We start from the raw sequence: 15,035 nt of genomic DNA, 5'->3' as shown, positions 1-15,035 counted from the left end.
CGTAGAATATTTTGAAAAATAGATAAAATTCAGTACAGCTGAATCTGACAGAAAACGTCTGAGTTTTGTACAGTGAAAACAACTGATAAAAAAATACTTCTGGAACTCAGAAAATTCTAAAATTTTTATATGTGCATATTGAAAAAGTTTTACATACACGACGAAAAAATGAAACAAAAAAAAATATTATCTACTAATTATTATGGACAGTCAAACAGTTCTGATCCAGAAATTTCCATTATTCAATCAAATAGAGTAGTCTAAACAAAACATTATTTTCATTGGTTACACGTTAACCCAATAATATCTAAAGTTTTAATAACCAATAAATAACTAATTAAATCATCTAAAAGAGTTGATGATATTTTATTACAATTCTCAATCATAAATCCTATGCAAACTACTACTAATAACACCAAAACCGATCTCTACGCTTTTCCGCCATTAGCTCCTTGTGGTGCCATAAAATCTGGAATTTTTTGTCATTAAACGACGTGAGTTGTGACACCCAGTAGGAAAAGAAGCAACAAAACATTTTATCAAACATTTTCAATTCTTTTTAAAACAACTAACATGATTATTAGCATCACAACCACATGGAAACACCACATCCATAAGAACAATCAAATCAATCAATCAAATCCGCTCGCCCCAGGGAGCCCCACGTGGGTTTAGGGAACAAAACCATTCCCAAGGATATCTCGTATCCCATCAAAGTTGTTTTTAAGAATCCCAATCTATGGACCGCAGCCCAACATACATAATCATACTCACAACATCGATTATCATTCATATATGTATCAAAACTTACAAAATAAAATTAATTAAAAGAAACTTAAATAAAAAGAAGGTTTTTGATTGTGTTGCGCCTACCTCCAATGCTAGCCAGAAACACAATCACCGATAGATAGTTCACCGCTGCCTCTCTACTTTTTTTTTTCTTTTCGTTTAGCGGAGAAGATAACTAAAAGATAAAACCCTAAAAAAAATATAACCCTTAATTATATATTGACCCGGTGGGTTCCCTAGCCACTACATCTAATTCCAAACAGTTTGCTTAAAAATCTTTGACCGAGCTACGGGTATCGAATACGAACCCAACCCAAAATTCACTAACTTCCTAAGGTCAGAATCAATCAAGTCAACATCCAATGATAGATTGACATGTAGCTAGATGATTACCACTAACCAATCACAATGTGAGGTGCAAAATAAAAAAATACCATAAAAAGATTTTCCTAAACAGAACACGTCTCAAAAATCGTCAAGGGAATATATGTCAAAGTAATTTCATTTTGATTTTCTTTTGTTATTAATTATATTTACACCTATATAATTATTGTCCATTTATGTTGCTACAAGTGTCCACACTAGTGGTACTTCCTATCAAACCACTAACTGCCTAAATAAAATAAAAAAAATTAATCTTATAAATATACGTGCACCAAGGTGTTAACTAAATTTGTTATGTACTTACTAGTGGCACAACCAAGTCAGGATACGACGCCTAACTCAAAAAAAAAAAATCTCAACCAAATTACCAAAATGCCATTTTGTAGAAAATGACTAATTTACCCTTAAGAGGAAAATGACAAAACTACCCTTATATACTAAATGAAAAAAAATGCCCTAGAAATTTGGGACGGGCTTTACAGCTCTATCCCCCTTAAATGAAATTTCGTCACGAAATTTAGAGGTTACCTTAGAAAAGTTCAGGATATTTGCTCCGCATTTCGGGCTCTAATTCCCATGTCGCTTCCTCAACCTGGCGGCGTTGCCACTGCACCTTAACCATAGGGATGGTCTTAGTGCGAAGCACATGCTCCTTAAAATCCAAAATTCGAACCGGTCTCTCCACGTACGTAGCATCCTCTTGAATCTCCAAATCTTCCCAGGCAATAATATGTGAAGGATCAATAACATAAGACGGATCTCTCTCGTATTTCCGCAACATTGACACGTGGAAAGTGTCATGAACGTGCCCAATTCGCTGAGGTAACTCCAACTGATAAGCAGCTGCACCCACACGTCGAATAATTTGAAAAGGTCCAATGTAACGTGGTGATAACTTTCCTTTCTTGCCAAAACGCTTAATACCTCTCTTCGGGCTCACTTTGAGCAACACCAAGTCACCCTCGGTAAACTCTAGAGGTCGACGTCTCTTGTCTGCATAACTCTTCTGACGACTCTGAGCTGTCATTAGCCTCCGTCGGATTAACTGAACCTTCTCAGTCGTCTCTCGTACCAAATCCGGTCCGAAAATGTTACGTTCGCCGATCTCGGTCCAACACACTGGTGATCTACAAGGTCGTCCATACAATGCTTCAAAAGGTGCCATACCGATGCTAGCCTGATGACTATTGTTATAAGAAAACTCTACTAATGGCAAGTTCTCACTCCAACTTCCCTTGAAATCCAAGGCACAAGCTCTTAACATATCCTCTACAATCTGAATTACCCGTTCAGACTGCCCGTCGGTCTGGGGATGAAAGGCAGTACTAAGTGAAACACGTGTACCTAACGCCTTCTGTAAACTCTGCCAAAACTGAGAAGTAAAACGAGGATCTCTGTCAGATACAATTGACACCGGTGTACCGTGCAACCTTATTATCTCGTGGATATACCTCTGACTTAACGTGGCTAACGTATCAGTCTTCTTGATTGCTAAAAAGTGCGCCGACTTGGTAAGTCTATCAACAATAACCCATATAGTATCCTTACCATATGCAGTTCTGGGTAATCCCATGATAAAATCCATAGTGATGTGTTCCCATTTCCATTCTGAGATGGGCAATGGTTGAAGTAACCCTCCTGGTTTCCGATGATCAATCTTCACTTGTTGGCAAGTGAGACATCTCGACACATACAAGGCAACATCTTTCTTCATACCTTTCCACCAATATTGCCTTTTCATGTCATGGTACATCTTTGATCCTCCCGGATGAACACTAAATTTAGAATTGTGAGCCTGTTCTAGTACCTCCATCCTCAATTTCATTGGCACACAAAGTTTTCCCATAAAACGAAATACACCATCAGTTTGAGTCCAACCTTCTGGAGTTTCTCCTTTCTCCATTTGAGCACGAATCGAAATCATCTCCCTATCAGTCTGTTGAGATTCTACAATCCGTTGTTGTAACTCTGGAACAACTATAGTATTGTAAATCATCTCGTCAGGGCCCAAGTCACCTTCCTCCATAAGTCTGCACAAATCCCAAGTATGAAGAGTCATACTTGCTACATTGGCCCTCGATTTTCGGCTAAGAGCATCTGCTACCACATTTGCCTTTCCTGGGTGATAATGGAAAGTATACGTGTAATCCTTAAGAAATTCCACCCAACGCCTCTGTCTCAGGTTCAAATCTCGTTGAGTAAAAATATACTGCAAGCTCTTATGGTCACAAAATATGTCTATCTTCTCACCATACAGATAATGTCTCCACAACTTCAGAGCGAACACAATAGCTGCTAACTCGAGGTCATGAGTTGTGTAATTCAACTCATGTGTCTTTAGTTGTTTTGAGGCATAAGCTACCACTTTCCTTCTTGCATAAGAACACATCCTAAACCCTTCAACGATGCATCAAAATATCACATAACCAATTCCGCTTACCGGTGTTGTCAAAACTGGTGCAGTAGTTAATTTCTCCTTGAGCATGGAGAAAGCCTTCTCACAATCATTATTCCACTCGAACTTGGAATCCTTTCGAGTCAACTTCGTCAGTGGTGAAGCAATACTTGAGAAGTCCTGAATGAATCGTCTATAGTAACCCGCTAAGCCTAGAAAGCTACGAATCTCAAACACGTTCTTTGGCCTTTCCCATTTGGTAACCGCTTCAACCTTAGCTGGGTCCACTTTGATTCCTTCTCCACATACCACGTGTCCCAAAAACTGAACTTCAGAAAGCCAGAAGTCGCATTTACTCAACTTAGCGTATAACTGATGAGATCTCAACAACTGCAATGTTAATCTCAAGTGTTCCTCGTGCTCTTCTCGTGACCGTGAATAGATAAGAATGTCATCTACAAATACCACTACAAATTTATCTAAGTACGGTCGAAAAATTCGATGCATAAGATCCATGAATGCCGCTGGAGCATTTGTAAGTCCAAATGGCATCACCACAAACTCGAAATGTCCAAATCGAGTTCGGAAAGCGGTTTTTGGAATATCTTCTTCCTTGATTCGGAGTTGATGATAAGCTGATCGCATATCAATTTTTGAGAAAAACTGAGAATCCTTCAACTGATCAAACAAATCCTCGATCCTAGGTAAGGGATACTTATTTTTCACTGTAACTTCGTTGAGTTTTCTATAATCGATGCACAATCTCAGCGAGTTATCCTTCTTTTCACAAAAAGGACTGCACCCCAAGGTGACGTACTACCTCGAATAAAACCCTTAGCTTCCAACTCGAGTAGTTGCTTATCTAGTTCTTTCAACTCCATAGGTGCCATTCGATAAGGAGCCATCGAAATTGGCGAAGTACTAGGTTGAACTTCAATAGTGAAGTCCATTTCTCTTCTTGGGGGTAAACCTGGTAATTCCTCAGGGAAAACATCTTCAAACTCCTCTACCACTGGAATACCCAAGTAGAGACAGAATCTTGTTGCTCATCTCTTATCATCTCTAAGTGATAAAGAAAACCTCTAAATGAGTCTGTCGGAAATGTCTTTCCGACAAGATAAGGGGAGACGCAAAACTACAGTTCCGGTAAAGTGGACAACTGACCCTTCGTCCGAGTGAAGAGTCACACGTTTTTGAAAACAATCAAAAACAGCATGATGAGCAGATAACCAATCCATACCCAGGATTACATCATAACCAGACATATTCATCACAAAAAGGTCAATCAAAAACTCATGCTTAGCTATACGTACTACACACATTCGTGCCACGCGGTCAATACGTGCACTACTGCCTATCGCACTAGCTACGCCTAAGTACCCATCAAGTAATTCAGTTTTCAAACCCAATGACAAAACAAACGAAGAAGCAATAAACGAATGAGTAGCACCAGTATCAAACAATATCTTAGCCCAAGAATTGTAAACTAAGAATGTACCTTCAACAACTGAGTTATCCGGATCCTGACCAACATGTGCAATGTTGAACGCCTTAGGTTGCTGAGGGGGCTGTCGAGCTTGGTATTGTGGTGGATTGTTCTGAGGACGGTTCTGCTGATAACCTTGACGTTGGTTCTGAGGTATAAAGGGTTGTTGGTTCCTCTGAGAAATAAGTGCAGGACAGTTCCTCTTAAAATGTCCAGGTTGCTTGCAATGATAACACGAAGGTGCAGGAAGCCATATTCGGATATTCTTCCTTTCCTTTCTGGTATGGGTGGTTGTTATTTTTATTCTTGTTCTTATCCCCATTGTGACGTTCTCTAATTCGATTTGCCTCCTCAATGTCTCTCTCAGCAATCATCGCTCTTTCCACTATCTCATTATAAGAGGTAATCTTCAAAATAGACAACCTACCCTTAATTGAAGGTCTAAGTCCCTCCTGAAACTTAAAAGCCTTCAGCTCTTCATTCTCCACCAGATGAATAGCAAAACGAGAAAGTTCTTCAAACTTGGCTTGGTACTGTGCTACGGTCATATTTCTCTGAGTCAAACTGCATAAACTCGATCATGCGTTGGTTCGTGCAGTTTGTGGAAAGTACTTATTTAGGAAGGCGAGTCGAAATTCTACCCAGGTAAACAGACCGTCATTCCTAGAACGACGAGTCAAGTCCCACCAGCGAGTGGCCTCACCCTCAAGCTTAAAAACAGCAAGATCCAGCTTATCCTCGTCATTCACGCCTAATAGGGTGAATATTTTCTCAATCTTATCTATCCAATCTTCAGCGACCAGTGGATCAGGACTACCTTTAAAGGAATCGGGCTTTTGTTCACTAAACCTTCTAACTAACAAAGCTCGTTGATTAGGTGGTGGAGGAGGAGGAGGTGCATTCTGATTAAGATTCACTTGTTGTTGCATCGCTTGAGCAACAGCATTCAAAGCACGAACAACCTCACCGAAACCCTCATCATGTGGGGCGGCTAAACCATTCGTACGACGAGACATGTCCTGATTGAAGGACATTAAATTATAAGTAACACCGAGGGAATTATCTATGAAAAATAATTGTAACCTATTACGCATTCAAACAACAACAATCATCAGATACACGAACAATTTCACATTCAAGCATATAGACGTACCGACTTATTCAGAAACTAGCCTGCCCAAAGGATCAGACTAGCTCTGATACCAAACTGTAACAACCCAAATTTCGGGCCTGGGTTCCAAACCCAAATCCAAACCCAAAATCCAAGATGCTACCTTTAATAACAGGCCCTGACTTCCACACTTGGCCCAAGTCCAAACAACTAATTCTTTGTCTAATCTTTATTTATGTTCAATTCAAAAATTCTGTTGCAGCGGACATATAAAAAATTCTTTTAAGAAAATCTAACCGTTGGATTGACGTGATTTTTAATTTATAAACCCTAAAGGAATGTAATTTATCCTAAAAATTAATTTCACCGTTAAAAGTTCCGTATTTAATCCAAAAGAGTTACGTTTTTAAGGAGGAGTCATAAAATAGAAACAGACACCAGGTAATTCAAGGAATATTTCGGACGTAAATACGAATCCATAAATTATTATAATTATATATTCTGAATCCTAACTTATCATATTTCCAATCATAAAATTCTATAATTTTTAGTTTATCTTAAAGACCTTTTGACCATAGTCAACCGAGTAGTTGACCTGTACTGCAGAAACGTAAAACAGTGATGGTTCGTTTTACAAAAATCATATCAATTCATTCACAACTTCAAATTAGCTTTGACCTACCATGATGAAAAGATAAAAGAACCATCTTCAAGTTTACAGAAGACACGAAAGTCTAAAACATAACGTAGAATATTTTGAAAAATATAAAATTCAGTACAGCTGAATCTGACAGAAAACGTCTGAGTTTTGTACAGTGAAAACAACTGATAAAAAAATACTTCTGGAACTCAGAAAATTCTAAAATTTTTATATGTGCATATTGAAAAAGTTTTACATACACGACGAAAAAATGAAACAAAAAAAAATATTATCTACTAATTATTATGGACAGTCAAACAGTTCTGATCCAGAAATTTCCATTATTCAATCAAATAGAGTAGTCTAAACAAAACATTATTTTCATTGGTTACACGTTAACCCAATAATATCTAAAGTTTTAATAACCAATAAATAACTAATTAAATCATCTAAAAGAGTTGATGATATTTTATTACAATTCTCAATCATAAATCCTATGCAAACTACTACTAATAACACCAAAACCGATCTCTACGCTTTTCCGCCATTAGCTCCTTGTGGTGCCATAAAATCTGGAATTTTTTGTCATTAAACGACGTGAGTTGTGACACCCAGTAGGAAAAGAAGCAACAAAACATTTTATCAAACATTTTCAATTCTTTTTAAAACAACTAACATGATTATTAGCATCACAACCACATGGAAACACCACATCCATAAGAACAATCAAATCAATCAATCAAATCCGCTCGCCCCAGGGAGCCCCACGTGGGTTTAGGGAACAAAACCATTCCCAAGGATATCTCGTATCCCATCAAAGTTGTTTTTAAGAATCCCAATCTATGGACCGCAGCCCAACATACATAATCATACTCACAACATCGATTATTCATATATGTATCAAAACTTACAAAAAAATTAATTAAAAGAAACTTAAATAAAAAGAAGGTTTTTGATTGTGTTGCGCCTACCTCCATGCTAGCCAGAAACACAATCACCGATAGATAGTTCACCGCTGCCTCTCTACTTTTTTTTTTCTTTTCGTTTAGCGGAGAAGATAACTAAAAGATAAAACCCTAAAAAAAATATAACCCTTAATTATATATTGACCCGGTGGGTTCCCTAGCCACTACATCTAATTCCAAACAGTTTGCTTAAAAATCTTTGACCGAGCTACGGGTATCGAATACGAACCCAACCCAAAATTCACTAACTTCCTAAGGTCAGAATCAATCAAGTCAACATCCAATGATAGATTGACATGTAGCTAGATGATTACCACTAACCAATCACAATGTGAGGTGCAAAATAAAAAAATACCATAAAAAGATTTTCCTAAACAGAACACGTCTCAAAAATCGTCAAGGGAATATATGTCAAAGTAATTTCATTTTGATTTTCTTTTGTTATTAATTATATTTACACCTATATAATTATTGTCCATTTATGTTGCTACAAGTGTCCACACTAGTGGTACTTCCTATCAAACCACTAACTGCCTAAATAAAATAAAAAAAATTAATCTTATAAATATACGTGCACCAAGGTGTTAACTAAATTTGTTATGTACTTACTAGTGGCACAACCAAGTCAGGATACGACGCCTAACTCAAAAAAAAAAATCTCAACCAAATTACCAAAATGCCATTTTGTAGAAAATGACTAATTTACCCTTAAGAGGAAAATGACAAAACTACCCTTATATACTAAATGAAAAAAAATGCCCTAGAAATTTGGGACGGGCTTTACATTCATAATCGACAATTGGTATCTCCACACATGAATGTTATCTCGTTCATACAATTATCACCTTCGTAGCTCACTATAATTGGCCAATATTTCTTCGCGTAGTCGTAAAGTCTTGGTACACCAATGTTGAAATATGCATACCACCAAAACTGGAGCAAAAAACATATAAAGGAAAGTAAATTATATTTAATATACCTGCTAGATATTTGTACACAGATTTAAAACCAAAGGAATGTATTGTCGTATTTACCTCAAGGATGCCCCATAGACCTTCGATGTTTGACGCCCCACAGCAGGCGATATCAATATAGATGCACAATGCAGCTAATATAGCGGACCCCCAATCATAATTGTCAATCTTTTACATATATTGAAATGCCTCTATCCATCCCACTTGAGTACATGAGTTTGAATTGGGGAAAAAAACATGAACCAAGTATCCATAAAATAAATACCTTAGAAAATTTTGTATCTTTATCAGGGACATACTCTGCCGAACCGGGATTGTTACCACCATGCAATTTGTTGAATATAAATGCCTTTAAACCGGAATTAGGTATTCCACCACTTCGTAAACCTCTATGATTTTGTTGTGTTATTACCAGAAAGTACAACGGAAGTGCATCCTTGTATCGCTCATCTGCCAACCAACTTTGATGGCAAAATGAAACATCATCTCCCACCCCAGAAGGTATCCCAAGTAGGAAATACAATCTAATGGTGTTATGCTCGTAAAAAAATCAAATTGTTTTTCATTTGTAATCATCATATTGATTGCATAAGAAATATAAATCAAACTATACGATATACCTATTTCTAAGTCATGAAAATGAAATGTGTGGGCATTAAGACACCAACGCTCCATCAATATACCCACCAGTTTGGGCGAATTTTTATGCGCTCGTATATGGTACGAAGTAATCCAAGGAAATTGATCGACAATAGTTTTAACACCATCAGGAAGTTTTTCATAAACTTTTTGAATTTCATGCCCATCACCTCTTGCTTTCTGTAGAGTACCATCCCGCTCAGTTAGTGTGGACAGATGACCTTCACTAGCTACTCATTCTGGACATGAAAGTAGACGTACATTGTTATCTTCATTCGAATCTTCTTGTCTCTCGGTGGTTTTTTATTTCTTTGTCGACTAATATCTTGAGATCGAAGTATGGTATATTAAATGAGTGTTTAATTTTTGTTTAAAACATGTAGATAAGATTGAATTTGTGCTGAAAAAAGATGTAGAGAAGATCGAATTTGTGTTGAAAAAATGTAGAGAAGATTGAATTTGTGATGAAATTATGTCGAAAAGAAAATAATTTTCTTTGAAAATGTGTAAATAAAGAAAAATTAAGTTGTTGTGAGTAGAGAAAATTGAATTTGAGTTGAACTTATAGGGATGAGGAAATGTGGCTGTTTTTTTGTTGTTGGAGTGTTATCGTTGTCGAGCCAGTTTGAGCCGACGCTCGAATCAATTGGAACCGATGCTCCGTTCAGTTGCATCTGAACCTCGAGTCAGTCGTTTCACACTGCAACTGTCGAATTTGGTTGTCTTAAAGATTCCCTTGTCCACTGCACGATATCAACTTTGTCCGTCCACTTGGACTGCTATAACAGGGATGCAAGTGGCGCATAATGATTACGCGTTACAGAGTTGCAGGCCAAGTCACTGTGCAGCCAGGATGGCGCGACACTGCATAGATTGTCAAGTGCTAAGAATAACATAACCCTGCAGGGCCAATAAAGTGGAAGAGTAACACTACATTGTAAATAAATTTGGCTAAGTAATGAATCTTATTGGCCGACACAATGAAGCTTCATCGAGGAAAGGCAAGACAAAGCCAAAGTGGCAAGATGCTGCATGCAACATGCGATGTTGGCATTATGGCATATTCGTAATCCAGAGATGGCCCAACTCAAGGAATGGATTAAGGATGTAAGATAAATCATGAGATGAATTATGAATTGGCCTAAGGCTTGGTCAATGCGAATGCAACAGTGGCGTTGCCAAATGTGACATTGTTGGCCATTGCTCAGTAAAAAGAATGCAAGTGATGCACTTAACGTATGAAGCTAAACCAAGCAACAGAACAAGACATGATTGGCATGAATTTACTCAGATGTTGGCATCAAAAGAGTTAAGTGCATGGCTTAAATAAATGTAGCGCTAAGATGGTTGCACATTGGCTCAGGCCAAGTCGCATGTAGCGCGATGTTAGCTAAAGATGTCAGTTACGAGCGGTATGTGCATCACACGCATGCTGGAGCAAAGGAGTTGGTTTAGATAGTTATAAAGAGGCTTTATAACTAAGTTTAGCATGTTTTAACCGTTCAATGCAAGTGTGCCTTCAATATGCATGACAACACAAAAGGTCGCAGTTGAAAAGCAGATTGGCGGTTAGGAAAACTACCTGGACATGTGGCTGTCTGTCGGATGTGCAAGCGGTTGCACACAGTTTTGGCTAGTGAGTTTGCTGTATAAATAGTCCTAAGGAGTGGGAAAATCAGTAGGCTACACATGAGAGAGTTAGGCATTCACCAAGAGGGTGAATGACATGTTTTTGGTCCATGTGATGGACGAGTTTTGTAATCTTCCTTTAGTGCAATAAAATGGGTTTGTTGTGGTATTCTTTGTGTCCATTATGTTGCTAGTTTGTGAGAGTTTGTTAATTGGTTTGATGCATGGCAGAACCTCTTATGCTTATGGGGGCATGAAGAGTTAGAGAGAAAGAAGAAAAGACTTCCGTTGTGCAAAGCCTTTGGAGTGAAGGCAGATGCGTACTTTGATGCAAGTATGTAAGGCTGAGTACTTGTGGGTGATGTTGAATCACTGAAATACAAATATTATCGGTCATGTCCCATAAAAAATTTTAGGCGATTAAATGGGCGTGTGACAGCAGGTATCAGAGCGGTGTTTGGGGACACTGCTCTTGATTTTTCTCTCTTTTACTCAAGTTGGTGTCATTTGTTTTGTCAAATTCAGTGGTGAATTGTTTAGGTTTCATTAGTATGAAGACTAGAAGAAGTTGGTCTTTTGTGGAAAGATCAATTGGAATGAACTTTGCAGCTTGAGGTAGCAACATGCCATGAAAGTTTGTGACAAAAGGTGTCAAAATTCCATCCCAAAGTGTTAGACGAACATGCGAGAATCATTGGAAACCGAGTTTTCAAGTGAGTGCATGACAAAGCTAAGGAGTATGCTGACTTCTATGGTGCAAGTCAGTTGTTAAAGTCCATGTTTTCCACAAGTATGTGAATATTATGCATTTGGAATGCATTCTTTCGTACTGTTATCAGCAGCGAGTATATTACATGTTGTAATGGGAATTTTGCGAAAATTCTTGACTCAAAGATGATGATGGCCTTTGCAGTGGAAAAGTAGATGAAAAACATGTCTATGTGATAGATTGAAAGTGTTTTCATCATAGCAAGTTGATGGAAGATTATAGTTATCTCTTTTGAATGCATGTACCTTGGTAGTAATGCAAAGTCTGGTTGCGAACCAACATTTTTGTGGGGCCAATTCTTATCTAGCATAAAGCATATGAAAAGGCTAAAGACAGAAGCGCAAGTTAGGGGAAAACCGATACACCACGGCCTTGCGTTTGCAAAGTGTTCTTCATTGATGCTAGATGCACACAAGGAGTGTGTTTGCACCTGGTTTATGAATGGGATCAATATGCTTGAACAAGGGTGTTCAAAGACTTGCATTCGATCATAACCACAAGCGGATGTTCTTGTCAACTACAAATCAATATCGCTACAAAGCTGATTTGGAGAAGGGGAAAGACAAGAGTTGCCAGTTGTGCATGGACAGTGAAAATGAGTTTCAAGTTTAAAGAAGAATGTGACATTCTTGATTCATGGAACGTAGGAAGTGGCGCCTCATTTGCAAGGACTATGGCCTTGTTAGAATTATCCAAAGTGTTTATCCGCGGAAGTCATTGAGTGATATGAATTTGCTGAGCTCTATGGTGATGCTCAGAATCACCAAGTTAAGTCTGTTCTAGTTGTGCAAAGGTGCACAAGTTTGTGTCAAGATCGGAGTGCTAATTGGCATAACATGTATGCAACAGTAGCATGCGCCAAATGATATTTGGGAATGGCCAAGATGCATGATGCGGTTGGAGATGCAAGTTAGGCGAATTGTAGATGCATGGAGAAGAAGGACAAAGTAGTGGTGATGCATAAGAATGGCATGAGGTCATTTTTGAAGAAATCTTCATGAAAGCTAAAGTAAAATGATAGCATCAGTCTAAAGGAGTATTCAACTAAGTGTCAATTATATTGTGCTTCATTATGGGAGTGGCATAAGAACGTTGATTGTTGGAAAAATGCATGTGGCAAAGTGAATTGCTACATTGGGGCCAGTAGGATCTGTATCGCTTCCTTTGTTGCTTAGAAGCGAAGTTGAAGTCAGTATTGCAAGGCTTGTTAGGTCTCACAAGTTGCAATCAGTTGGCGCAAGTATTTGCTCAAGTTTGAGTATACTTTCAGTTTGGGTCGAGTGGACCTTGGTGTTGGAAAGAAGTCTCTCTATGTAAGGTAGTAGTGAATGAGGGTATCTGAAGTGAAAGATCTTGCCTCTTTCGTTCAAAGTAAAGCTAGTCTGCGTGGAAGATGCTACATAGCATATTAAGCCAAAATATGTAATAGAAGATGTTGAAAGTGAAAAGAAGCAAATAGAGGAGTTGGTGGCATAGTCGAGTTTGCTGTTGGGAGTTATGTGGAAATGCAAAGGCATTTGGCAGCGAAGGCATGGAGTAACGCAGCAAGAATGAAGATGTAAGTCCATCAAGTTCATGAGTTAAGATTGACTCATAGTTAGGAAGAATATGATGTTGTTTTTCCGCTACATTAAAGCGTAGCAGTTTGAAAGAGAAAGTGATGCCTAAGTTGCTAGTTTCAAAGACGTGTGAAGAGGAGCCCTGTCCAGTGAGGCGGTGTGATGTCACGGGTATCCTAAGTCACGACTATACCAAAGTCATGCATTTCAATCAAGGTGTTGCGACGATTAAATAACATTGAGGTGTTGGTTCTTTGGCATACAAATGATGCAAGTTTGAGAAGGTGAAGTTTGCAACATGATTTAGAGGGCAAATTTACTAAAAGTTCTGATGTTGGCCAAGTGAAACAAAGACTATAGGTTGTGGCGCATACCAGAGTGGTATCAAATCATAACTTCCGTACCTTAAGGAATTGCATGTTTGGCGAAGGCGCAACATGATTGAAGCATATGCCAAGTCTTCTATAAGTCCTGTTGAGTTGCTTGGTGCAACTAAAGTCGGAAAATGAAGGCAAAAGACTATGGTAATGATCATTGTGATCAGTTGGGAGGAATCATTGCTTGCGTATACTTAGGCGCAAATGATTCAAGTGAAATTCAAGCCTAATTCAGGGATTTGGCAAGAGGAATTTCCAAGTTGCATTTGGGTGTTGATATGCGATTGTAGTGGGAGTTGAAGCGTAGGCCAACGTGGCAACAACAGTGCAATTCAGTAGGATCAATGGCAAGGCAGTAATATAAGTGATGGCATTTGGTACTAGGCATAAAAGTCTTGGCAAGAATGAGGGCCAAACAAGTTTGCTGAATTCTGAGAGTGGCGCAGAACCGTACAAGGCCGGAGAACAAGTATATTGAGTATACTTGATTGCGTTCAACGAGGACGTTGAACAAATCAGGTGGGGGGGGGGGTCTATAACAGGGATGCAAGTGACGCATAATGATTACGCGTTACAGAGTTGCAGGCCAAGTCATTGTGCAGCCAGGATGGCGCGACACTGCCTAAATTGTCAAGTGCTAAGAATTAGGGGTGTATATAATACCCGAAAATACTCGGCCTGCCTATACCCGCCCGAGCCCGCCTGTACCCGAAGTAGCCCAAAGCCTGTTATGGCCCGTCATGGGCCACCCGGCCTGGCCTGGATTAATTTATTGAGCGGTCTCGAGCTTTGCAATTAATTATGATGCCCGACCTAATACCCGGCCTAGTGCCCGACCTGAAAGCTTTATATGTGCCATTAATCATTAATATCCTCTTAAAAAGACTTAAAAGTTACCATTTTATAATTGTCAATTTTGTGTCAAGAAAAATAAAATATATAGTTGTTTTTACTTATAATTAGCCTTTTCAAAACATTAATGGTAGTAAATTTTCTTATTAGAAAGTTTATTGTACTCTAATTAATTATTTATTATAGGCTAAAATTAAAAGTTTGTCATTGTAATTTAAATATAAAATAATACTATCACTTACGGTATGCAATGTTAGAAAGGAAAGGATATTGTATTAAAAATAAATACATTTAATACCATTTATTTGAAAATTTAAACTTAGAAAAAAGGAAAAAAATTCAAAATAGTGGCCTGTCCGGCCCGATCTCGCCTGCCCGTATAAAAAGCGGGCATTGGGCGGTCTTTGGGTAGCAAATTATCTACTTTTATCCGGCCTGCCCGGCCTGAATTTGTTTACAGGCTCAC

At 38.3% G+C, this 15,035-nt stretch overlaps 1 protein-coding gene across 1 annotated transcript; it reads right to left on the bottom strand.

Moving 5' to 3' along the window:
• Positions 1 to 3,583: 3,583 nt before the first annotated feature.
• Positions 3,584 to 6,070, bottom strand: LOC113359288. Its single transcript, XM_026602952.1, has 5 exons — positions 5,710 to 6,070; positions 5,402 to 5,592; positions 4,698 to 5,229; positions 4,389 to 4,580; positions 3,584 to 4,203 (listed from the first exon to the last, which is right to left on the bottom strand). Exons 1-5 carry the CDS (start codon positions 6,068 to 6,070, stop codon positions 3,584 to 3,586), a joined length of 1,896 nt encoding a protein of 631 aa, XP_026458737.1.
• Positions 6,071 to 15,035: the final 8,965 nt, after the last annotated feature.

This window comes from Papaver somniferum, chromosome 3 (assembly GCF_003573695.1).
Source record: "Papaver somniferum cultivar HN1 chromosome 3, ASM357369v1, whole genome shotgun sequence".
NCBI lineage: Eukaryota > Viridiplantae > Streptophyta > Magnoliopsida > Ranunculales > Papaveraceae > Papaver > Papaver somniferum.
The sequence above is the reverse complement of the archived record's forward strand: the minus strand, read 5'-3'. Positions and strand labels throughout refer to the sequence as shown.

Excerpts from the sequence above, each read along its gene's own strand:
- LOC113359288 (XM_026602952.1), bottom strand. The coding sequence starts at position 6,070 with ATGTCTCGTCGTACGAATGGTTTAGCCGCCCCACATGATGAGGGTTTC. Across the intron at positions 5,593-5,709 it reads TCGTCGTTCTAGGAATGACG|CACAGTACCAAGCCAAGTTT; the intron begins GTCTGTTTACCT and ends ATATGACCGTAG. Across the intron at positions 4,581-4,697 it reads TACCGGAACTGTAGTTTTGC|TGGTAGAGGAGTTTGAAGAT; the intron begins GTCTCCCCTTAT and ends TGGGTATTCCAG.